The sequence below is a fragment of the Micropterus salmoides genome, unplaced genomic scaffold (assembly GCF_014851395.1).
Source record: "Micropterus salmoides isolate LMB-PRFRI ecotype aquatic unplaced genomic scaffold, ASM1485139v1 Ms_hic_scaffold_18, whole genome shotgun sequence".
In the NCBI taxonomy this organism is placed as follows: domain Eukaryota; kingdom Metazoa; phylum Chordata; class Actinopteri; order Centrarchiformes; family Centrarchidae; genus Micropterus; species Micropterus salmoides.
In genome coordinates, this window is record NW_024040928.1 from 8,166,194 (window position 1) to 8,193,623 (window position 27,430).

The window sequence follows — 27,430 nt, forward strand, 5'->3', positions numbered from 1 at the left end:
AAGCAACTACATATACGCTAATGGTTTTTCTGCTTATTTAGAACATTTACATTCATTGAAAAACCTCCGTAATCAAGGATTTTAATTCCGCAAGAGGCTCCAGCAACTCCAACCGGAGGTTCCTCTGCAAGGAATTCCAAGCACAAGGTGCACAGTATGAGAAGGAAGTCTTTCCAAGCATTGAAATCATCCTGGGAACCTTTAAAAGCAGTAGCCTGCTGGACCGGGGATGATGACAACTGACCGCAAAGCTAAGGAGGCTATTATTGTAATTTGGTAATTTCCATAATAGTGCCTTTTAGATGAAAATGTAGATGTGTCCGTGTAGCTAATGATGGCCAATCCAGCACTCGTGTCTGTACAGTAAATATAAAGCTAGCAGCTGGTTAGCTTAGCTTAACCCAAAAAATTTAAGCCAGGGAAACAGCTAGCTGGATCTGTCCAAAGGTAACAAAAATGTTATTGCCTACCAGCACCTCTACAGTCCACTAATTAAAAACATTATACGTTTGTGTAGTCCATCCCAAAACTGACATGCCACTTTATGGGGGTTTATATGCTATACCATTTTGGGCCAAGAAATAGTCCGCCACATTATTAGCCATAAAACGAAGCGAATCCTGTAACTTAATTACAATCATTTGTCATCTCTGAGCTGAACATTTTGCATGTTTCCATCCAGTCTTTACATCTGAATGTGATAATCTGAGATATTACCTGTGTTCTGTCTACTGGTCTGGGCTGCAAAGCACACCTTTTCCACAGCTAGCTTGGCTGCTGTCTGACTGATTTAAAGTGGGGCTATTCAAAGTCTGTTATGTAAAATTCATATGTAGAGGTTTAATGTAAAGGTACCTCTGACTTATACTATAGCCTCTGTCAGGAAAATGAAGTTGATTTGCTATTTAACGTTTCTTGTAACATGATTTTTCATCTTTGTGCTTTGGGGGGATATCGACTCATTTCAAGTAAAAAAGATAAAGTGTTAAAATTAAAGTTGCCATGCAAGTCTTTTTTTACTTTGTCAGGTCAAAGGTATCAGATTTCAGAGTCGGGATCTGACTAAAGCACAAGTCATGTGTGGGTGTACTGCTGGGGATGAGGAGGTGCTGTTGGGGTTGGGTGTGTTGTGTGAATGTCGTACCTTTGAGGTCGAGGTTTTTGGCCCCGTTGACATTCTGGGTGACTGACTTTGTGTCCACCTTGAGCGTGTGTGTGTTGGAAGCATCTCGCGTGATGACCACATTATGCCACTGGTTATCGTTCAGTGGGTTGTCACTGTTCCCCTTCAACAGACTTGGCCCGTTCCCCAGGTCAAACACATAGTGGATGAACCTGGCAGAGAAGAAGCACAGCAGATGAACACATCAGGGTTTGTTTGTTTGTCAGTGTATATTTGTGAGTGTGTGTTTGTGTTTGCAATATATCTCTTTTTCTTCCCAGGCTGATTAATCTTTAAAGAGAAATCTCCTCACGCTGCTCTGACACTAATGGGAGTTACACTGATAAAGAAAACAATCTTCTCTGCAACGCAATGTCGATGCTTTTACAAGCTTACATAAGGTACAACAGAGATTTGGGATCAACAGTTTGGTCTGCACTGTTAAATTCGTAATGCCTTAAGAAACCGACTACACCCACATCAGGGCTGCTATTTTAAAATGTAATAATCGTATGTGGACTACATCCATCAACATGTTGGCATCCCTCTCACCCTTTGACCAGCTCCACAGCAATGAAGTCGTTTCCATCGCCGCTGTTGAAGATGATGAAACCGTCAGGCGAGGTGGTTTTGAACTGAAAGAAGAGGTGCATTGTGGTATAGGCCTGCAGAGTGGCCAGGCCCAGGTAGCTGCCCTTGGTCTTGAAGGTCACAGGGTCAGCAATGATGAAGCGCATGCCGAAGCGGGCGTTTAGCTCGCAGAAGTCGATGTCCCCGTTCTTGCACATGTCGATGTACTGCATACCATTGAACTTAAGGCTCTGTGGGGAGAGGGTGTTGTTATAAGTAACTTGTGAAGCACACTATTACTACTATTAATTGAATGAAGATTGCCATGGTAACATAGTATGCAAAGTAGCTAAATGACCAACCCATGTACTGTATCTATCATTAAAAAATAAGAAACATTCTCACAAATACATCTCATCGACACCTGTATGTGAACTGTTCCTTGGCTAAGATGATATATAATGATGACTAACAACCCTCCTTTGTTTTATCTGTGATTGACATTTATGATGCATTTGAATGCATTGCAATTTTGTACCTGAAGATGTCCAATAAAGGAGGAGGGGGCAGACGAGATGAAGCGTCTCTCGGTCAAGATGCCTGTCTCCACGTTGTTGAACTCTAGACGGGTGTGGTCGCCCGCCATCTGACCTGGGACGGGGGAGGGAAGAGAAAGGAGAAGAAGCCGAGGGATGAAGGGGTGGAAGAGGAGGAAGGGCCCTGCAACCAAACTGTAACCAAGTTAACAGCCCAGTTTCACTTGTGTCATGCTGATGTTAGGACCCCACCAATGTCTTACTATATTATTAATTATCAGACACAAGGCGGTCACTGTTGTTAATGTCCAATATTGTAATTATTTATACTAGAAATAATATCAATTACAAAATCAACACTACACACCTGTTTCATTTGAGAAGCATAGCATGTAGAAATTCTAAAAAAATTCTATTCATGTAGTATCTCCCTTATGAATGATGATGATCTAACTAGGCTGAATCATAAAATGGCATCAGTGATACATATAATAACACTAAATAGAGAGATTAGAGCTGTCTTCAAAGACAACCGCCGATAAAAAAAAGGAATCTGGATGAAGAAAAATGGTATGATCATGCATATCATGTATTATTGTAAATAGCATGTAAACAGTAATACCTTCAGCCATGTCGTCATCCACAGTGAGTTTGAAGTTTTTACCGCGTCGGATCACTCGTACTGAGTGCCACTCATTGTCATTGAGCTTTTGTCCGGCATAAAGAACCTCAGGGCCCTTGCCTGAAGAGGAGGGTTAGTTAGTCAAGGGACGGGGGAAGCACAGGCACAAACCAAATCTTTGTTTTCACAGAAAATGCAATAGATTGGAAGAATTAAGCAGGAAAAAAACTTTCAGATCATCTTTTCTAATATGTGTAGTCCAAAACATGGTCTTTATGATTTGGAAATTGGTTCTGATTTCACAACAGAGGAAAACAAATCAATTACAGAAAATATTTGCTAAGCTGACTGTAACTGTCTCTCTCTCTCCCTTGATTATATTCCATTGGTTTGTAGTTTTGAATGTTTAAGTGAAACGGTTTACATTCTCTTAAATACCCTGTTTCAACAGGAATTCTGTTTAATTCCAGAAGGTACATGATCATAAACTGCACTGCAGTTTCTTGTGGCTTTTAAAACAATAAGCCTTTGGAGATTGGGTAAGATATTCTCATAACCAACCACTAGAGGGCAACCCAGTACCACTGAGTTTTAAGGCCAGAGCCGCTCATTCAGAATCCTTTAGTCAGTGACAGTAATTTGTAGACCAGATTTAATATGGTGACTAAACTCCTGTTGTCCATTGGGGACGCAGCCCTGTAGACAAATGCTAGGGTACTGCATATATACATCCTTAATGTTGGCTTTCACCTGTGCAAGGATTCAACATTTTCAAGCCTTTGTTGGTTCGTTCAGGAATTACAAATTAACTAAACCACTTTTTTAACAGCACCTGTTATGTAGTATATAGTAGTATAATTACTAGACTAATTAATTAAAGAGAAAACACTTGATTAACTGTAACTTTTACTGAGAAATGACTCATTTGAAAGATATTTATTAACAGCGACACTATGAAAAAACAAAATTATTGCTAAATATATTCAAATTTCCTTAGAATTTGAATTTGCAGCGTGCGCATGCATGTGTACAGGATAATTATTTTAACTTTTTTAATTAAACAAACACACACATGCCCTCACACACATACCTAAACCCCCTTTTTTAGGACTTTTCTGTTTCTCTCCCTGTAAAACTCTCTCTCTACAAGACCTGTTCATGAGTAACAGCAAGTCTGCTAACACCATCTATATATCACATTGTAGGCCTATATACTGCATTAAATAAAAAAGGCAAGACAACAAAGCAAGTGAGACACACAGCAATATATTACTGTGTAATTGGGAAACATAGCCCATAGAGTCTGAAAGCGCAAATGTTCAGTGAGTAGCTATAGGCATACAGGGAAAGATTAAGAACTAGTTGCCTGAATCAATTTTAAAAATGGGCCATTTAAACTATATAGAGTACATTAAGTGAGATTAGCATAACTTTGATCTCTGGCTATTACGACTTTCCCTCTTATCTGAGAAATCCTCTTATCAGTTCCCTGCATTCACACATTTCTTCTCTTACATGTAGCACACTGGCTATAATCAAACATTGATTGAAGGAAGAAGGCTGCAGAAGAAAAATGTTGACTTACTGGTGTTACAGTTTATCCTGACACAGTCTAGATGGGGAGGGGAGAATAAGTGACAGATGAAATCGCATCCTTCAAGGTTATAGCTGCAGACATCCAAGAACAAGAAAGGCCACCTTCCGGGGACGGTCACATGACTCGGGCGGCCATTTTAGCCTGGTAGGCTTCTGATGGTCAATATTACTATACGGATACTGGAAATCCAATTTAAGCCCAATCCAATTCTTTTAATGACTTATAATGTTGTAGCCAATAATATTCACAAACACTGGTCAATATTATTGTACAGATTAAACTGTATTCATTTCTTTGTTTAAATTTGAAATGTTTATGTCATTACAGGTTTGCTAACAGCACCATGTGAGTGTTATTTTCCATTTTTGTGGTTTAGCTACATGTTGAATCATTAAATTTCAAAATGGTCGCTTGCAATTCAATGGCCACATCGACTTTGCAACCCAGCAACTAGAGCCAAAATATTTTTACCAGAAGCCCACTACACACTGTACAATCAGCCAAATTAATATCATTGTCATTAAAACTGAGGCTTTGCATGTCTCTTACTAAAATCTATAGGGCTGTAATGAACCTGTGTTTGGCAGGTGCAGGTTGAAATCCATGTGACCAGGCTGGTCATGTGCCGTCAACCGCAACAGAAAAGTGGGAACAAACAGCCTCGAGCCACGCAGCACCAACACCGTACAGAGGCCTAAAGACCCCCTCTCAGAGAATCCTATGTAAGTTGGAAAGTTGGAAATATGTATATGTATAAATAGATTTTGATAGAAATTCCTTTAAATTTTAAAAATAAACTTCTCTCTTTTGAATGCTTGGAAAAAGACCACATTGCACATTAAAAACATGAAATATGGACTACAGAGCTTCCATGTTTTTAGCAGCTGCGGTAAATTGCATTCTATATTGTGATTTAGATGTAATGAGTTAGCTTCAGATATTTTCTTTGTACATGTGTTTTATGCTGAGAGTATCTATTCGAGGCTCACTAAAAAAGGCCTGCACTCTACTTAAATGTAGCACTCCTGCCACCATCTGCAGGCACGCTGGGTGCTGTGGCATCGGGCTGTTTGCCAGACGGGCCGCAGGCTCGGGGGCCTTTGAAGGGGTGAGTGCCATCTTTGAACAAGGCATGGGAGATGCCAGCTAGACCAAGAGTTACTAATGGACAGAGAGAAACATGAACCTGGTATCATGAGAAAAAAAAAAATAGACCACAAAAACAGACCCACATAATAAGAATGCATACTAAAAAAATCAGTCAATAAAATGTAAAAATGCTTTCCTGCAGTTCTGAATAGATGACAGAGTATAATCTAAAATGTTGCTATCTGAATTAATGAATGTCTGAGGACAGTGCCATCTATTAAAGTCATTCAAAAAGTGAAATGTTGTGCCCTTGGACAAATCTATTTGTACACAATAATGAGCATGACTAAAATGAGCTATGATCTGTTCAAAAGATGTGCTGCAGAGCATGGATAATTTTGTTAAGTGTTAGATTGATGGATATAAAAATCTACAAATGCATCTAAGCATCAAGGCAGAAAAACTTACAGTCCAGGCAAGTCAAAAGCAAAACATGCAACTACAAAGACATACTACAAAAACTGGTTTAGTATGTGTTAGATCTGATATCAAGTCTGTACCATAAAGAAAATGTACAAAAAAACAAGGGAAAACACATAAACAGTAAGGCCTCCTCTTGAACTCGAAGGGAGGAGAGCCAACAGGGACGGTTTATACGATACCTAAGTTGACCGTCAGTTTGACTCTTCCGCTGTCCAGCTCGAGCCTCAACGTGTCCGCAGACTCGCGGGACGTGGCGGCCATGAGCAGGCCGAACGCCCGCTGGGACATGAAGCGGAGGGAGACGTCCTCGGCCTCTGTGTGCATGACGTTTGGAATCACAACTTTCATGTACATGCTGCCATCGTACGACAGGATTGATGCCTCTGTGAGGAAAAGAAGAGAGGGATATGTTCAATTTTTGAGTCCCATTTTATTTAACATACAGTGACCCTTCAAGTACATGGTAGCACACGTAATGTGGGGAAGGAGAGGATGTGTCCATTTGTTTGTGTGTGTGTGTTTGTTAAAAAAAACACAGATACCATCATAACTGGACGAAGTGCGGCAATTTATTGAATATGCTTCACCTCCTTCTGACAGCTTTGTTTATGCTACCAAAGCTTCCGATAAGATAAAAGAGAATGTGTGCTATGAAAGCAAATACATACACTCATACATATGCTCAGTAAAGAAGACTGAATCCTGAAAATTTTAAGTTGTACAGTTTATCAATGGGAAACACACATACATGTCCCAGATGCACGGTTGCAAATGTATTCATCATCTGACGAGTGACAGGCGAGTGTCTGGGAGCTCAGGCTGAGACGCACACGTGCTGCTCAGTGTGCAGAAAATTATCATCATGCTACTTCCTCTTCTCCCAGGCGACTCCTCCTCTATAGATGTCGGTTGGCATCTTTACTCTAATCATGAAATCCTTTTTTTTTGTTCGACATGAAAAATAGAAGTAGAACATGTACAACCCCGCTGTAATACAAAAACGTCGTTCTGACACATGCTCACATACCGAACAGCACAACCTGTCTTGTTGTTAACTTGGGACAGAAAGAACAAATGGGTCATGGTGGTTTGAAGGCTGCTGGGCCAGAATATTCTGTTCCCTTCTTATGAGTTGGAAAAGGAGGAAGAAGCCAGAGTGAGTGTGGCAAAGAAAGAGGAAGACTGTCAGCAGACTGGAGGCCTCTTGGGGGGAGAGAGAGGCAGATTAAAAAGGGTATCCAACCATGACATACCTGTTTTGACACCTCAGCTTTTTAAAAGAGAAAATAGCCCTGTGGCCTCAGGAAAGCACCACCTTTTGGCTACATCTGGGGAAATGCTGAGGCTGGGTGAGAGTTTCGGAACATCACCCGAGAGAGGGGTTGTACCTGTAAACGATGCAATGTTGCACGTCACGTCCCCTGCGTTGCTGATTTTTCTTAGATTTTTTGCTTTTTTTTCCCAAGTTGATTTGTGTAGAAAAAGGCTTACCCATGCAAATAGTCATGCATTATAAATAATATTGGATTTTGCACTTCACAAAATTCATGTGATATGTTGAAAAATGAAAAAAGGCAGCAGAAGATCACTGAACCATTCGTCTGGCCAAGCAGTGCACTGCTGTAAAAATCCCATATTCATCTGTGTTGCTTTTGGGGATATTGTAAAATCCATTCTATGAACAAGCTGTCGACTATGTGGGTACATTAGCCTGGAGGATAATGAAACCTTGGCTCTCCATTGTTCTTCTCAATTTTAAATTGCACAGGCTCTCTCCCTCTCTGTGTCTCCTTCACTCTAATGCATACACACATAAAAAAAACTCCACACATGCATGCACACCAGCCTGTCCACAGACAGATCCCCTAACTGACAGAGGCAAGTATTGATTTGTGAGCCAGGTCAGGTCCCAGGCTCACACTAAAGGGAAAAAAACAAAAACAAAAAATGTTGAGAGTCAATCTGCAGCGCAGGAAACACAAAGAGACAAGGAAGGACGTGAAAAGTGCCCTATTATACAAACTGCCAACGTCCACTCAGCACAGCGCCCTAGGAAAAACTCATTTTGAAAATTGGTTCCGATGTTTGTAGCTATGAGAATTTGACATTGGGATTGGAACACTCCACAAAAGTGGACATGGCAATTTTTAAATACCAAAAATTGCTTACTGGCTCTCAAGTACATTACTGTATACAAGTGTTTTTTTAAATTGTATCATCTAAAACAGACTTATTGTGGAATTACACAAACATGAAATGCCTAATTATTTGTGACAGTCTTTATTACCCCACTGTAAGAAATAGTAAACCACTGGACTGGACTTAAAAGCAGTGACATGGAGTATAATAAGTAACGCGCATGCCACCCTAATGCATGAAAATAAGATTTAACAAGACTGAGAGTGTACGCCCAGCTCTGTGAAGCTGTAGTTAGGCCCTGAGCTAAATGCTGATATTTAGCAGGCATAACGATTACTGTCTTAGTTTAGTGTGTTAGCATGCTTACATTTGCTAATCAACACTAAACACAAAGTGCAGCTGAGGCTAAACACCTGTAAAAAATATTTGTTTATCTTAGCAGATAATGTGTTATATTAGACAGAATTTTTATTAATTAATGAAATTTAAAAAATACATTGGGTTATGCTGTTTATTTCTGATGACTGGTGTTTAATAGAGAGTGATGTCATTCAACTGCATTATTCTCTACAGTATAACAATATATATATTTAACGATAGCCAGTAGAGGTTTTAGATTACATCTGCTATCATTGAGGATGATATCCTGGCCTTGTGAATGCAGGTATCGGCCAGTGCCAAAGATCTCAAAATGCCAGATATCGGCCTGATTCATTGGTCTATCACTAGCATAGACCTGTCAGTCAAGGGAAAAGCATTGGAACTAGTTTTCACGAGGAGGAGCAAGAGAGCATTTCCTTTATTGAGATGGAGACACATCGTACGTGGCTAAATGAACTGCCCAATCAGAGCAGGGGGGCTGACCCATGGGCGAAGGAATGCAATCCATCCAATGGTTGTCAAAAAACTTACTTAAAACCACAAATGTCAACCTCATGGTGGTCCACGTCCATCCAACCACTACACTGGCGTGGCTACTAAAAACGCTTCCTTTAAGTTTAACTTCCAAATGGCCTTGTTTCTTTGCTGTGGTGAGAGTAATGAATTTTTGATGTCTTTTGTTCATCTAAACAGTTCCAACATAGGGCTCTTGCATTATTAAGTGCATCTTTAGTCTCTCTCTTCAGCTGCTCACAAACAAATTTTGACCGAACTGTCCAAGATCATGCAAACACAATATGCAAGTGTGCTGTGGGATCAAATTCTCCCTGTGAACAGCCTTGGCTATTCACAGTTGAAAAATACCCTCAACCTGTCTTAAGAAGATGCATAAAAACCTTCCTAACCTAAGTTTGCCTATATGCTTGACTGCCCCACAATCAACACTGTGCTGTGGCTTTTTAAGCAAGTAACAATAGCAGCCGGTTTTTAGAGGTCTGTTTTGGTGTCTCCTTTTTGAGGCAAAGCAGTCATGTCTGAATGTCACCAATCAATCTCAGCTGGGACTGGCTGTGTTGTCGTCTAATGGCTTTTTATTGTCTGAGAGAGGAGAGGTATGTCTTTGGTTGACTGCAGTTCAGTGTATATAATTCCCACTGCAGGTTTCTTTCTGCTCTGAGTGTCAGGGAACCAAATCAAAGAAAACAAGTTTATTTTGGGGATGTCCAACTATTAGAACCACTGAGGGAAGGTTCAAGAAGAGAGAAAGTGGAAAGTGATCGACAGGACTGAATCAAGTCTCACACTGTTCTTTACTGGTCAAATACATTTCTCCAAAAAACAGTAAGACACAAAGAAGAGAAGCAGAAATAGGGTGAGGATTCAAAGATTTTGACAAAATATCCGGCTTGTCTTTGGCCACCAAATATGGTAATTTCTTATGATTTATTCTACATAAATATGAAATATTGGTTCAAAAACACCTAGAGCTGTAGCTTTAACTTTGTTGGTCTGCTGTCGCCTCTGTATTCCCCTCAGTAGTGTCCTTCTTTCTAGGTGTATACTGGTGGCCTGCATAGAGCTCTGCAATAATGAGCACACCTTCTTACAAGAGAAATTCAAAGTGACACCCTTCCATGGTAGTAAACAACTTGCCTTTTCTATACTCAACTTGACTCTACTAGAAGTTGATGTTTAAACAAGTGTGAGACGCTTTAAAGCTGCTCCACTAAATATTTTTACATTAACAATGGTGCAGTGAAAAATGTAGATTAGAATTAAAAACCCACAGAGAATTATCACCCGCCTCTCCAGTTCCCCTTTGGGTCTATCTTTTAGTCTATTGTTTTGGCTTTCGCAGCTTTAGTTGTTTGGTTGAGTCTCACCGCACTCGTCAGCCCCATTTCCGGCATCAACAAGCAGCTACTTTCAGCGGGAAAAAAGTTCTTATAACCTCTGATAACTGCCCAGCACCAAACGGCAGAAAAAGTTAGCAATCAGCTAGTGAACACATTGGAGCTTCTAGCAGCTAAAGAGACATACTGTGAATATTGGACTTTGGATATTGGATTCATCAGGTGGACAGAAACACGACTCCTGAATGCCAAATGAATGCTAATGCTACTCTGCTGGATATGTAAAATGATGCACATCCTTCTCTCTCTCTCTCCTGTATCAACTTCTTAAGGTGATGATATGATGATGTGTCAGTGCTGCCCCCAAGTAGCCAAGTGGTGTTTTATTGCTGAGGTCTGGGAACACGATGGGGAACAAATGGCGGACATTTCTGGACAGTTGAGTCAATATTGCTAATGTTCGTCTTTGTTTTCACTTTTCACATAAGGGCAGCTAACCTGGAGATTTGTTGAAAAGCAGTTTAAAAGCTTGTATAAGAGTCTCTTTTTATTTTGTGGATTTTGGTAGGGTATCACAGTAACATCAGCATCATGCAAAGCTTAATAACAGCTCCCAAGGCAACGTCACAGCTGTAAAGACATGAAAGCAGACAGCTGAACCAAACATCGCTTTACATTTGTAGAGAATTAGACATCAGGCTCTGCGTAAGTGAAGACGGCTCCTCTGATTATAGCCATTCATACCCGATGTAAAGCTAATAACAGGCCTCAGCAAGACACTGCAGGTGATTGCACTCCAGGCAGCCAGAGGGTGTGTGAGCGTGTGTGTTTAGACTTGCATGCGTGCACAACATGATATCTATGCACCTACAGTCTGTGCTTGGTTTTCCTTAAGAGAGACATCAGCAGCAATGAGGATGTCATTTCAGATGGTAATTAAGCTGCTACTTGTCAGTCCGTGCGTGTGTGTGTGTGTGTGTGTGTGTGTGGTGCGTGTATGCACATGTGTGTGTTTTGCAGCAGGCCCAGCACTTTACATAATTAGCGGTCCAATTGAAGCAGAAGATGGAGGAGGAGGAAAGCTATTAAGTGAGAGGCTTCACAAATATTCAGGGTATAGAGGGGGAGAGTACGCTTGTCAAATCTCTTCAGCGTGCACACAAACACACACACATACATACACTTTAGCTCTGAAATCTGTTTTCTTTCTCTCTGATTTTCCTCTCTCAGTTCCCATTATCTACTTGCCTTGGCTGTAACTGTGTAGGATTATCTAATCTTTTTTTCCCCCCTAACAGAGTGACAAGTCTTTGTTTTGATAAACAAACCAACAAGGGCCTTGGCTGTCATTGTGGTGTTTCATGTGAATGCCTGTCAACCTTTCTCTCACACACGCACACAAAGATGCACACACATTTTCAAATCTGCTGTCAACAATCTTTAAAGTTCAAAAATCATATCCTCATCCTGACAGCAGGGATAAGGACATCGATAAAGAATCTTACAGGCACTAAGTGTGTCTTAGTCTCCTTTTTGTGTGTATATGTACTGTGTGTGTGTGTGTGTGTGTGTGTGTGTGTGTGTGTAGTGTTACAGTGTACTATGTGTGTACACACTGAGGCAGTAGGAAATGCCTGCACTTGACAGAAGAGGCTCTTGGCTGGGGACGTTATCCACAGTAATCCTAACCACGTGATTCACTCTGGAGGCACACGCACGCACGCACACACGCACGCACACACGCACACACGCACGCACGCACAAATTAAGTGCTACTACAACACGGGAACATCAGACCGACCAAAAATATCCCAACAGACTACACTGTACTTTTAAAGGCATACTCCAGTTGAATAATCCAAACCCCTTGTGAAAGAAAACCACTTGCAGTAAATAAGACGCAGAGCAATAATTTTAAATGCAGTGGGGAAACTAATATAACAACGTATACATTAGAGAGGAAACATTAGTAGTCACATGTCCACACAACTTCATTCACTCATTAGCAGCTCTTAGTCTGTTATAGTAAGTGGTAAAATGTATTGCAGGCAGAGGGAAGTATCTGGCTCTTGTCCCATGTCCCCACTTTTGTCACTAGCAAGCCGCTAATTTTGTCTGCTGTTTGGTGCGGGGCACAAGCAGCACTAGCTAGCACACAGCTAATGAAAACTCTTGGTGAGAATGGCTGCCCTCTGCTAGAAACAGGGTTGATAGTGGAATGTGTCAGCCATATGGCCAAAACAAGCAAAACAAACATCTACGTAGCTTGTTCACACATTTTGGTTTAGTAATTTTGTATCGAGAGAAGTGTAAGATTTATGAGCTACTGCATGGCTTGAGCCTACACCTCTCAGTCATTGTTATGATCTGTTTTTGACATTTACTCATTATTTTGTGGCTGTTAGAAAAAACTGTAGAGCTGTGTAGAGTTGGGTGATATTTCTCTGTCAGTTCATCTCTAATAGTGAGCTCTTTTATATTACACACAGATGATGATAGAATCAGTTAAAATAATGTACAGCCCTGTGCTTTGATAACATGGTCACAAGCAAGAGCAGTCTGTTCACTAGGTGCTAGCTAGTTTTTTTCCATTTCTTTTTAATCTCCTTTTCTTGCTGCCTTTCACCTTTTCCTCACTTACTTCCTATAATGGACACACAGTGGTTTGTTGGGAAACCCTAAAATGTAAAACACAATGCTCTGTCTCAACCCAGATTTAGGAAATAGCGCATGCTAAGCACTTTGAAGAATGACTTCCCTGTCAGACAGTAAAACTCAGGAAGAGGTCAGTACACTCACAGGGATTATCACATGTTCTACCGCACTCAACGTAAGCAGGCCGAGATGAATTTATCAGGATATCAAAAATCACAAGGGGTGATGTAGCGTCAATATGAAACAGTAAGCGGTTTTATGCATCAGACATATTGAATAGGCTTTACACGAAGGAGTTGAGGTAAATCCGTGGAGATTTATCAACATGTGACAGATATAATCACCATCTGAAACAAGCCTATGCACATTCAATTTCAAGTATGATTTTGTAATGCACATCATACTATACTATTTATTCTTGCTGTATTCTGGGCCAGGAACAACAAAGTGACTGAATCATTTCCCACGGTGTTGTTGACTTAACCCCAGCACTAGCAAAAGTCACAGAATGGCATTTCTTAACAGTCTCTCTTGGATGGATTATTTAAAACCAACAGGCTGCACCTGAAGAATGTTGAAGTCACGATTTATTACAGTTTGTGATGATTTATGGAAGTAGAACTCCTGCTTAGTGGGTAGCTAAACACATGGGCACACAAGGGTCACCCTAACAACAATTTGGAAAGCATACATAACTGCACATTAACCTTAATCAGTGATCTTAAGACTCTCTGTAGAGGCAGGGGTTTAAACATATAAAGGTTAGGGTTAGAGAGAGTTGGAGTTACAACTGAGTTAAGAGTACCTTCTGACCTTAAGTGGCACTATGGCTGCCTTTACCTTCACTTTTAGGCTGTGACTTAAGAGCAAATGTGAAGAACAGACACTTCCTGTTTTAAAAAAGTTGTAATAGAAGAGAACAAAAAGGACAGCATGCTCATTCCTCCCAACCTTTATGATCAAAGTCTGTTATCTGGCTGGAGCATAGTGAAAATAAGCATCTTCTACAGTACGGGCTGCTGCGATTCTCTGCTGGCTGTGTATGTATGAGAAAGAGAATTTGTTGATAAAGTAAGTTTGATTTATGGTTTTGCCCTTGCTGAATTTTCCTGAATTTTTGTTGCATCAGGCAAGGGTGGATACAGATACACCAGTAAATGTACTCAATGTTAGTGTTTGTTTAGATAATTTCAGCATTTCTAAGCATTCTCATTTTATGCCTTTATTAGACATCAACAGCAGAGATATGACAGGAAATGAGGGGAGACAGAGAGAGATGGAACCAATGTCACAGATCAGACGCAAACTGGGGACGTTGCAGCTCATGCTTGGCCCATTAACCCTTAAGAAATCAGGGCGTTGAATGTTAGTGCGTTCCAGTGTGTTTGGGAATGAGGAAAAATGCCAGGAAAATGATACAAATGCTCCAGATTAAGGAGATAATCGGAAAAGCAGATTGTGAGGTAGTGAGTGAGTGTGTATGAGGCAAGGACATTAACTACTAGCTGTCTCTGTAAAAGTAACACTATTCGTGCATCGTGTAAGATTAAATATATATGTATATTGGGAGACAGTGTGGGCCAAGAGCTGACTGTTTTGCTGTTGGTTTTCCTCTGCCACATTTTCTTTGAGCCCTTGAACTAGGAGAAGTTGTTCAACAAACGAAACAGCCTTGTACTGCTGTAAAACTCCTCCATAACTGGTATACTGAGTTGTACCTCCTGTTTCTACCACTGAAATTAAATTTACAGTAGCTGTCTTTACCAAACTCTGAAGTCTCTCTTGTAGCTGCCTGATGTTTATGCAATGGGTGTCTGTGGTTAGATGGCATAAAAAGTACCAGTGTATGTTTAGCTGTAACAGGCTTTACTGCTTCAAAGACATTGCTCATACTCAAACCAAAAGAGAAACCAATATGCAGTGTGAACACCTGCATGTACGCCCAAACGGTGAGCCGCGGCACCATCGGGGGGCAGCAAAGTCAAAGACAGCCAGCTGCTGTCCACAACAGCTTCTCATTTGACATGTTAGGAGATAAACAGGGTGGTAACAGGAGTGAGGGATGGAAAAAAAAGAGGAGAGATGCCTAAAGGCGACAAAAAAAAAAAGAAACACCAAAATGAGAAAACAAAAATGAGTAAAGAACAAAAGAAGCAGGCGAAATATGAGAAACGGAGAGGATGTGAATAAGTACTAAGTTAAGGTGAACCTATGGGAAAAGCAAATACAGTAACTGTGCAACATGGCAGATGTAGTTCTCATGTTGCAAAACAAGTCCAGTGTCTCTTGATGCATTAGAAAATGCAAATGAATACTATTAGAAAATGCAAATTCATGCTATTTTATAAAGCATGCAATCATGGATACTACTGTGAACCCCAGAGAGGGTAATGCACAATATCCAACAAAGGAGTATTCTGAATTCCTTTTTTATCCTAAAAATCAGTCAGTCTCTCTGGGAACCCTCCTCCCTGCTGCCGGGAGAGGTTTGGAGACTTGTCAATTTCTCAGGTGGCCGAACACTGAAGGCTTGGTTTCCCCTCTATCTTTCTCTCTCTCTCTCTCTCTCTCTCGTTCTCCCTTGCTCACCCTGTATGAGCGACTGAGTAGCAAAACCACACGGAAAGAAGAGAAAGAGTTTGCGTGTGAGTGTGTGCTGGAGAGAAAGAAAGAAGTGGACAATTTAAAAAAGGACACAGAAAGCAGGGGAAGATGGATGCAGCACATTGACATCCTCTCTATTCTGCATAGCAGTGTGCCACAGTGAGAGTCAGGGTTTACATAACCCAGCGCAGCTTCTAAGCACACATTTAATTACAAATGGGGATTAGGGAGCAACAGCATAATGTTCTAAGCAGCGAAAAAACGGAAACGCACAGATCATTTTAAAGTGCAGGAGGATCTGTTCTTCTCCAGGGTAAACATTGTCAAACAAATCTCTGTCTCTCTACGGCTGCTTCTGTGGCATTTTCAACAATTCAGTCAACAGTTTGTACTTCTCTCTTTCCCTCTCTATCTATCAACCACTACATCAGCCTTTTCTTGTTCCTTTCATTTTCATGCACTGTATGAATCTGTGGAACTTGGAGTTGCGTCAGGCACTACTGGCATACTGTTGCAGCACAGGAGGACGACTGTCATCTCGCCATGAGTCTGTCTCCTGGCGCCGGAGGCAGGAAACACCATCTTTAATGGCAGGCAACTCAAATCTCCTCGGTAGGAGATGAGAGGACATTTCACTCTGTATTTCTTCTGCATATGTTCAAGGAAATTGCCACAGCTGGCATCCATGAGAATTAAAATTCAATCTACATGACCTCCAATCACTTAGGACCTTCGCTCTGCAAAACCATCATCTCAGCAAAGGCAGAGGGAAAGAATAAGAGGATAGTGTAATAAGGATGAATCCATTTCAGAGTAGCGGGGGGGTGGGGGTGGGGGGGTATTGTACCCATAGCCGAACCACAGAACTCGGCACAAAAAAACATGTGACACGCTTGATAATGCGGAAGATACCAAACTCATTATTCTGCTCAATTCACAGATTATTCATCAGTGGGAAGTAGATAAGTGTTAAAAGACAAATGGAACAAAGCTGAGATGGAGTGTGAATAGAGGGGCCTGTTCTAGTTGTCGGGGCTGAGAAATATAGAGAAATGCAGGCTCGGGCACTTTTTACACGCAGCACAATACAAGCACGTTTCAGCTTCAAATGAAATCGGATTCATTTAGCATGCTTCCCCAGGGTTAGCTCACACACACACACACACACACACACACACACACACACACACACACACACACACACACACACACATGCGTAGACCACAATATTTTATTGCCTTGCATTTTTATGTCTTTCTTAAAAGCACTATGTGTAATTTAAAAATCTACGGTACATTTAGGGCTTTATTTTGGGGGCTATTAGAAATAAAAATGTGCAATTTTCTTCACAGACATAAGACAGAATCCACAGGAAGGATCAGTTGTGTATGTTTTGACATGTACCTATTGTTTTCAGAGGCCCAGGACACATGAAAAAAATTTCAAACTGTGTGTCAGCGCACCTTGACACATCTATTCTAAACTTAGTTTCTGTCATCACAGTGACTGCTGACACTTTTCAAGACATAAGGGCTTAAAAATATTTTTTTTTCCCCACTGAGGATCTATACTATATCATTCAGCTTGATATATGGCGACATATTCATATGTATTTTCTTTCCTAGGAGGTATAGGCCTGTCACTCATGCTTCTTAGTTACACCCCAAAACAGGAAACATGCATTCCCTGTGTTGAGACAAAAAGACTTTGTTTATCTTGCAGCAGCATACACACACACACAGTGAACAGATAAAACATGAAGTACCATTCTATCATCACTAACTGTCCGACACATATTATTTTCACTCTAAAAGGAGCATGATATAGTAACATTACCTTTTTACGGTGAAATGCAGGTGTAGCTGCTGCTGATGCTTCAAATCTACCACCTGCAGTGCCCCACAGAGGCATCACAGAAACCTCTGAGGCATCACAGAGGTATCATGTGCTAAATGATGTGAAACACTACATACAGAGCCACTGAGCCTTTACTGTTGGCCTGTACGTGTACCAAAACTTCAGCCTATACATTTTAAAGCAAAGTACATTAAGGAAATAACGTCTAACTTCTTCTAACTAATCTATTTTCCGTTTCATCTACTTAAAAAGATAATAGCAACAATTTTGTAAATAAAGCCAACAATGAAGCAAACATGCTTTTAAAAGGTGGAACATACTACTGGGTATAAAATCTATATATCACATGCAGACAAGTCCACTGTACTGCTTTACAAGCTGACTGCACAATCATTGTCCTCCAGCTAATTCTTCGCCTTCATCTGTCTCCATTCTTAATTTGGCGTCCCCTTCTATACCCCTCCCCTTTTGTATTTTCACTCCTCATTCTCTTTTCTCCATTTTCCTCGTCTTTCCCATCCTCCATTTTACCCCCCACACCCCACCTCCTCCCGGTGTATGTATGCGAGCACTGGCATTGGTTAGTCAGGGCAGACCTTGAAGTGTCATTTTCTCGGTCTGTGGAGATAAATGCCCTAGCATAGGTGCTCATCACCCGTTTACGGTGAGAAGTGGAGCTGGGTAAAGACAAGGGCAAGAGAAAGATGCAGGTGAAAGGGAGCTACAGTAGCCCACGGTGGGCAGGGAGAGAAAGGGAAGCATCATAGATGTGTGGTGGATTTTTTAATAGTCCGATGAAGTCAGAAACACAAACACAGAACTCAGGTGTTTTCTACAAATTCAGCTGTCTCGTGGTGAGAGAAGAGGAAGATGAAGCCATTTTTACTCCAAGTGACAGAACTAAGGGCAGCACCAAATGCTAAATCATGATTCCTCAGTTTCTAAAGACTTCCTTGCCACTCCTTCACTGGGTGGGTATCTACTTTATGATAACACAAGAAAAGTATCTGGAAGGCTCTAGTTGTACGTGTCATGCTATCTCACAGCGACAATGGCCTTCTCCAAATGCGAACAGCTAAGCTGAAATTTTTCATTTGGAACTGCTGAAAGGTGAGTGGCTGTGCAGCGTGTACTCCGACAGCTGCGTGGTTATCATCCTTGAAGTGATGTTCTTTTATTCAGACCAAATTGTCAGCCGTTAGACGGGAGCTTTGTACTGCATGCACCAATTTCCTGCCAAACAGAAATGTGACCTTGGACAGGGAGCCACAAATATTCACTAATTCTTCCTTTTTTATTACCATAAAAGCACCACTGGCTCTCAAGCTGTGTCTTACCACAATTCATCAGGTCAGAACCACATGGATAATATCTGTTTAATGCCAGACATTTTGCTTCAGGTTAATAGGCAGTAAAACTGTTTTCCAAGATAAACTCTAGAAATTACCTTTTCTTGACTGGTAAAGGTAAATGCCAGAAAAATGATTGGCAGCCTTTGAACAATATTATTAAAATCTTGTAATCACCCCTGACGATATTAAAGTGATGATGTCATCTGGGTTATCTTGGCTTGGGATTGGAGAAAGCCTGCGTTACAAACCAGAGGTGTGACATTTTCACGACATGTGTTTACAACATAGGGAGTGTCTAATGAAACACACAATTAAGATGAATTCCTGGATTTCTGGTGCATTTAGCCAAGCATTTAAATTATGCCACTCTAAATCTGTGGGAAGTAGCTGTTAGCTTATCTGAGGATCCAACATCATCTGAATACAAATGTTGTGTTTGGTTTTAAGGCTCTCAAACTGGTTGCAGAGATGGTGCAGTGGGAGATCCCATTGATTTGGAACAATATTTCTAATATTTCTGCCTTTATTCCCATAATGCACCCATACTTTTCCATCATGTTAACAACAGACTAATAATTGTGACCAACCTAATACGCAATTTTTATAGCAGCCAAATTACGCACTAATCACAGATACTGCAGCATATAAAGGATATGGTAAAGGCTTGTTGAAATGGTAAGGTGCTGTCAGTGCTGTGGTACCATCACACCGAGGTGAACAAAAAGGAAGGTATGTACCACTACGTGATTGTGTTCCTCCTTAAAATTCCTGACTTTATTTCTCTTGTACTTTCTAGTAGTAAAATTAGCAGACAATTACGTAGTAAATCATCTGCAAAATAAAGCATTTTCTAAAGGAGCAATGGTTTTTTCTATGTTCATGCACAAACCAAAAGATAAAGCAGTATAATGTTATACCCAGATTACAATTTTCAATGTAGGAAGGTGGCAAGCATCAATGTCATCCAATCTCTGTTCTGCCATTACTACCTATGATTAAACTGTAAAAGTCATGCGGCAGGCCATTATTTCACTGCCACTATGAATGAACGTCCAGCGAAATGAGCAGGTAATTGCATGGTGCGTGTGTCATGGTGTTGATTGATGTGATTAAGGCATGTATGAGTTTGGGCAGAAATGTAATGATTTGCCAAAAAACTTCTAAATGCTAACATGAGGAGCATGACCAATTTTAGCCAAAATTCTTATAATCAATCAATAAATTATTTATTTAAATCAATGTGGCTTAAATTTAAATTGAATGAAATTAAATGAATAAAACAATGATTCAATGAATAGTTCAAGTAGGGCATTGCCTCTAGTAACGAAAGAAAGGGGAAGCCAGCACTATAATGAGTGATGTCGCCACTGATCTGCGGTGGACACACTTCCAGCCATCAGCTCAGGCCCAGAGCCATCTCTACTCCTCTCCAGTGACAGAAGGGAAAACACAGGCACTTACTGTATTTGGGTGGTGGCATCTTGTCAGGGAAAATGCAATATGCATTAGACACAATCCAATCTGTCTCCAGTGGATTTGTGTGTGTGTGTGTGTGTGTGTGTGTGTATGTGTGTGTGTTCCTGACTCTCAGTCCGATTGTGTATCTGTGCATGTGCAGCAAAAAGACAGAAAGAGGAGAGTCTCAGTGGGAGGGCTTGGCGCTGGGCTGGCATACCGTCAGACAAACACACTTCATTACAGGCCTATTTACCTGATTAACTGGACTACTTTATCAGCTGCACAGCACTCTGGGACACACGCCTGTCGGCAACACCGCAAGCCCCCAAAAGGCTCCCCTCCCACACCCACACAAACAGACCCACACGCAGTTTACAAACACAAAGCCTTACTCACTGACTGATTGACTAGCTTGCCAAATCACATGAATTCCCGTCTCTTAGCGGAGGCAGTGGACGACATCAAATACACCTCCCTGTAGTCTTGAATTAATGTCACCTCTTACAAGTTAGACTTGAATACGACCGGAGTAATCTGCTGTACATGGGTTTTCCTTATGGGGGATAACATTTGGGTAACCTTTTCATATAATGGAATGTAACAATCAAAAAGGAATAAAGCCTCAAGCTGCCTCGCAAAGACAAGACAGAGGACAAAGCCCATCTTGAAACATTATCATTACAGGAGGGTAATGACTTCCTTTCTCTTTGCTTTCTGTGGATCTGACTCTAGGCTGTTGAAGAAAATCACTTCCCAGCATCACTTGCTAAAGTACTACACCGAACTAAACCTGCATGCCTGATTCAGCTCGATTAGACATATCCCACGCAGTAGGAGTAACAAAACAACCTTTTCATACTTTGCCAAATGGTTAAAAATGGCGCAGCAGAAGACAATAAAAACAGGTTACAAAAATAAAGAAATGACATATCAATTCCACAAGCCTCATCATTCTAATGGCGACAGCATGTAAGGGCAAACGCTTCCCCTCAAACCATATTAATGCATGTGCACAGTGTTGTATTTTAAGCAAGCAGTGTCTCCTTTCGCTTTGTCATGTGTGCCTGTTGGGGCTGTACCGAGCCAAGCTGCCCTATTTGAATTCAGATCACAGGCAGGCAGGTTTCTGGCAGGGCTATGCTCCCGGTCACAACCCAGACGAGAGGGACCTATCAGGGCCAGGACCACGGTATCATACACCTGCATGAAGCATTGGCACTGCCTGGCTGGTACGAACACACACACATGCGCGTTGGTGGTCAACAAAAGGCATTCTTAATCATGATAATGGATGCATACAAAGGGTGCAGAGACAGAAATATATGTTCGTACAAAAACAATGAATTCTGATATTAATTGCTTTTTATACATCATATTCAGTATGTACACATATCCAGAATATACACACACCCACACACCAACACACACATTGGCTGGCTCCCATGCTGACACTACATCTGTTCGTGTGATACCACGGCAGACCTCTGATCACAGGTGCTGTCGTGTCTCATGGGCTGGGTTAAAGAAGACATGGCAAACAGTGTGTGTATCTGTGTGTGTGTGTGAGAGAGAGAGAGTGAGAGAGACACAGAGAGAAAGGGAGGAGAGGGATAAACTGGGAGATGCAGAAACTTAAAAGAAAGGGAGGGATTTCAAGACAGCAAACGAGAAACAGACTCTAAGTAAAAGCAAAAACAGAGATAAGAATCACCTGACACAAATACCAGATAGGAAACAGAGCAGACAGCACTGCTGTTGTCTGTTAGTTACCCTCGTGCGATCTTTGATCTCCTCAAACGGTCTAAAATATCTGTCGGGTTGTATGTCAGCTATTTAGTTCCCAGTGGAAGAGAAGAAATTACACAGAGCGATGTGCTCCGTTCAGTACAAATATGATTAAATCATCTGGAGACTTTCATTTCTGATTCCATTATTTGAGTTCCAAAAATATCATTACTGCAAAATGCGGTGAAACTACTTCCATGAGGCCTGGGTTTTCTCAAGTTATCAAAATAAATAATGGAACATGAGGAGGAGTTTTTGCACTTAAACCCTTTGTACTATAGAAAGATTCAGTTCCATAGAGAAGCATATGCTGTTGGTAAACTAGCAAAGATAATGTCACTAAGAAGAAAAACCTTACTTTATTTATTAGCAAAATAAAGTTGGGCGAATAATAATACGCTGTTCCTATGCTGAGTATAATGTCTAGAGAATATTTTTTGGTATAACTAATTAGAATTCAACACATTCCCTACTAATCAATTACATAAGAATGAATATGTAAGTGATAAGGTGTAAAATATTAGAACTGACTATGGTGTTTTTCATATATTTACTTTTTCTGTAAATTATGTTCCCCATCATGTAGGACTAAATTTGTTTCAAAGCCTACACTACCCTGCTATAAATCCTACGTTTATAACGTTCAGTTTTTGTTGACGTTGTCATTTATGACCTACATATAATTTAATTAACACCTCTATGACAGTGTCAGAAAGACAATGAACACTGCAGGAATCTTAAAAGTATTGCATTTGGTTACATTAGATTGTGCAGGTGTACCTAATAAAATGGCCACTGAGTGTATATTGATAGAGATAACATTTGGTTTTGCTGTGAGATGTGAGAGCTCTCTGGCATCAGGAGTTTATAGATGGAATTGCTGATGTAATGTAACAAATACTCCCAGTGCCTCCCAAGGAAATCCATTTGAATAAAATAATATCACAGAATAAAAGTGCAGGCTGATCTCAACAATCTGCTTTGAACAAAGACAGACAAAAGACCGTATTTACATTCCAGCAGAAAAGCTCCAGCAAAGGCCAATGAGTGTAATGTCAATGTATAACCTTTGTAACACTCCCCGGGAGAGCGCTGATCTCTATCATTTCACCCCGTCTCATCATACACGCACAATTCTCTGTTGTACCGTATAGCGTTCCTCAGATCAATGGCGAGCGCCATGTGTGAATACATCTTAGCGGTTGTTTGATATTGTCACTAGAGAGCTCCAGAGAAGGAAAATAAACTATTCTACAGGAGATTTCTTCATCTCATGGGCTCCTGTTTTCGAAGCAGACAAGAATTAGCTTCAAACATATTGTGCTCTGGATGTGAGTAGTCATTAGAGTATATAGAAGCTAATGAAATCAATTTGTTAATTCAATTTGTGATTTTAGTTTGCCAACATTAACTGTGACCTCTCATGTGCAGATTGCACCTGAAGGGGAACAGTCAGAAATAAAGGGAGTAAGGGCAGGAAAATGGTTGACTGATCAGTTCAGTTGAGCTCTTGTTCACAAGAGACAGTGGAGACAGTGACAGTGACAGTGACTGAAATAAAGCAGAAGGGAAATGGTACTGAGGGACATCACCACTGTGGTGGAGAAAGGGGGAGCTTCAAATCAAAAGCTTTCAATTTACTGCTCAGCCTTTACCTGTGGCCACACACTTTGGGTAGTGAGAGGAAAAAAAAAAAAGATCGCTGACACAAGCGAGGTGAGATTCCTCCACAGGGTGGCTGGCCTCGCTCTGCCTGAGAAAGTTAGCGGTAAAGCAAACTGAGAGGGCTCCGGTATCGAGCTGCTGTGCCTTTGCACCGACAGGAGCTCTAGTAGAGGTGGTTCAAGATGTTCAGGTCTGACCACAGAGCAGACCCAGAACACACCGGAGGGATTACAGATCCCCCAGGAAGAGCTGGAGGGAAGATACAGAGGGAGAGAACGTCTACGCTGCTCTGTCCACACTATGACAATTAAGATCCTGACCTTGATAAGTGTCTACAAAAGGCAAGATGGATGAAAGTTAAGGCCCAAAAGATTCCCTAAAAACGTTAGAAGGTAGGCAAATATATGATGCAGACAAAACCATTGTGTAACCATTATGTTTGACTTCAATCACGTAATTCAATCAAGTAATTTTACTTTCAGGTCATCATCTGTAACTCATTGCCTACTTTTGGAGTTACACCTGTCATTGCTGATTAACTGATCAACTAACTTATCAATTAATCAGTTAATCTATAGAAGTAAGAAATGAACAGCAAATGCCCATCCAAAGCTCTCAGAAGCCAAGGTGTTGTTCCCTGCTTATTATTGAAACACCTTAAAGGAGCAGTGATTTAAAATGTACAAATACAATTTAACATTACCAACACTACGTCAATGGGTAGCAACATACCTCTAAACAATTAAACTGACTAGGAGGGATTCAACTAGTATTTGAACCAAGAAACTAAAATCCAGAAGCATGAATTCAGTCATGACAGTATTGGCAACATCAGCACATTTTACAACCTCAAATCTTACTGCATGAGGTAAAAATCCACTGCTAAACAAACTGAGGCTTGTTCTACAGCTCCAGAACTGGAGGGCAGACCTGCAGCCCCTTGGGTTATCAACCAGCGGCAAGAGCACTCACCGAGTGCATGCATATGTACAGCCTTTCAGAGATCGATGTGGGAAGGAAGCGGAACAGGACAGAAGAAGAACTGAGGAGGATTGGCAGTCGTGAGTATATGGAGATATCACTGGAGATATGTTTTCTTCTTTTTGGGTAGAAGGTCAGTGAGGCACATTAGCTCTGTTTGAGTGTTTCTTAGCCAGTACACAGCTGCCTTTTCCCCCCTTTTGTGCTGAGACAACATCATGGGATGTTACTAAAATAGATGCAACAGTCCGGCTAAGACAGGGTTAACTCCATCAGACAGCCTTAGCTTCCTAAGTGTCATGTTGTGACTAACAGGACAGGACATATGCTTTTACTTATTGATATGTATTTTGAACATCTATGTTCCACTTCCTCTGAATTCCATCTGTTTCCAAAAGGGGTTACTTTATGATTCATTACAAAACATTTGCTGTACTCACACTTTAATTCTTTAAGTTACATTAACAACACAGGAAGGACATGTTTCAGTCCTTACAATATACAGTATATAGTAGTCTATAACACAGACGTATCTCAGTGTAAGGTACATGTTGATCCCTATTCTCCTTGGGCTTGCTTTATTCATTAATAACACATTATCATCCAGCCTCCTGCAATGCTTACTGGTCGTTGTAACAACCTACTCTTCAGACACTCATTATTCCGCCTATAAGTATGTTTCTTTACACACCTCCAGTTCTTAAGAAAGTACTTAAAGCCCACTACTGAACCCATGAAAATCTCTGTAAAATAGTGAGAAAGTGAAGGACAATCTGAACAATAGTCCGATAACATACCCTCCCACAGCTCCAAGTGTCCCTATCTCTGCCGTCTCATAAAAACTTAATGCGTCCAAGCTCTTAAAACCCAGACAAGGAGAGCCCATTTCACCAGCAGAGAGAAGTTCAATTTCACCGCAGAACCTTCTCTGGCGAAAAAAAGGCTTCGCTTTTCCAAAGCCACTTGGCCGAAAACTGAAATCCTATTAAATCTTTCAGCAAAGCTTCCATAAATATTGTGAGGAAAGTGTCCCAAGTCACACTTCTGCCTGTCTGCTAAAACAGAGCCCTGTCCACTTTCTTGGAAAAGCTATTGTTAGCTGATAGTGGCTACACCAGTTCCTTAAAACCACCTTTAGGATACCAGGAAAGATATTTCAACTTTGTAAAACTACTTCATGACTATTCTACACATTTTGCACATTGTGATGTACACAAACATATAGTTAGAAAGTAACACTATTCCAGAAGCACACTTACCAAAGAGATGTATTAGCATGTAAAAGGAGTACAGGGGCTGTACCCCTTTTAAAAAGCCATTCACTAACAAATCAGCACATAGACAGGAATGATTGGAAGTCTTACCTCTCTCACAGGTGCTATCCCAGAAGCCAGTTCCAGTACAGTCACAGATGAAGCGGTTCCATCCCTCCTTACATGCACCATTGTTCTTGCAGGGGTTGCTGTCGCACTGTTTTCCCGTCACCTTACTACACGAGGACTTGATGCTGGTCACATTCTGGGACTGAGCTATCTGCCGGATGTCCTTGCTGCGTCCATCAATGAACAGATCCCGGACGCAGCCCACATAGCCGTAGTTGAGCATAGCGGTCCAGAGCTCAGTGGGGCGCACCAGGCCCACCCGGTTGTCAGGCAGACCACCCAGATAAAGGTCCCCCTCCAGGTCCAAGATCTCATTTTCTCCGCTGGCTGTGAAAGGGGTCCGGCGGCTGTTTACTGAGATGATGCCTGGAGGAAGTAAAATCCATTATTAAATACTGGCCAGAATGTACATGTCAACGTGTCAGGTAATCTACTCCTATCGTATGCCATAAAAAAAGAGAATGCTGGTAGAGTGAGATGTTATCTCCGTTTCTTGTTCAATTTTATTGTAAAGCAAGTGTCATGTTCTACTAGTTAAGTGCTCTGCTATGTTTTGCTTGCTGACAGAAAACAGCACTTGCTTCTGCTAAATTCCTGAAATAACAGGAACTCCTCTGAAAACAAGTGACTTTTATTGCCCTCAATTTACAGTATTTGGCACATCCACAAAAATGGCATTTTAAGGCCAAACAAAAATAATATCTTCACAGTGAATTTGAGACTAACGTTCCTTTTTTGTTCATCAAAGGGAAGAAAGAGGTGAAAATGACAGATTGATAGTCTGCTGATAGATTTTCGGTAATTCTGCAACCTGAATCTCTAACAAATTGGAGGTGCTGGCGATCACGAGTAACAGAAGTTGTAAATGAGGCTGACAAAAATAGCACAGCACTCCTGCGTCTGTGCTAAGATGTGGTGTAAGTAGGTGGAGGTGCAAAGCTATGTTTGGCAGCCAGAATTGCACTGATCACTGGCTTTGTAACACTCTCTTCAGGGGAACTCTATATGAGTCAAAAAATTACAGAACAGGGGGAAAAGAAAAAAAGCTTTCATCCAACAAAATAAGCACTCCGCTGGCACAAGGTCTCCATGAAACATTTTATATATTTTATCTATATCTTTAAACTGTACATCCATAGAACCCCTAATTAATCTAGCTCTATGCAGGGGTCACATAGATCAAACGCATTAAGACAAAGCTGATTTTACCAGGAAAATGAATGACAAACCGACAGGTAATTAGCTAAACAAAGAAACTC

General features: G+C 41.0%; 1 protein-coding gene across 7 annotated transcripts in view; it reads right to left on the minus strand.

Moving 5' to 3' along the window:
* The window catches only part of LOC119909150 (neurexin-3b), a 287,510-nt gene that overhangs the window by 166,860 nt on the left and 93,220 nt on the right, over positions 1–27,430 (minus strand). For all 7 annotated transcript variants that reach the window (XR_005445387.1, XR_005445385.1, XR_005445386.1 and 4 more), the window contains 7 exons: positions 26,154–26,537; positions 6,239–6,442; positions 4,476–4,502; positions 2,891–3,010; positions 2,271–2,383; positions 1,715–1,983; positions 1,145–1,335 (listed from right to left, as the gene is read on the minus strand). Coding sequence is in view for 4 of the 7 variants with exons in the window: in XM_038727230.1 (XP_038583158.1) it covers positions 1,145–1,335; positions 1,715–1,983; positions 2,271–2,383; positions 2,891–3,010; positions 4,476–4,502; positions 6,239–6,442; positions 26,154–26,537 (1,308 nt within the window). In the remaining 3 variants the exon portion in view is untranslated. The remainder of the gene's footprint in view (positions 1–1,144; positions 1,336–1,714; positions 1,984–2,270; positions 2,384–2,890; positions 3,011–4,475; positions 4,503–6,238; positions 6,443–26,153; positions 26,538–27,430) is intronic.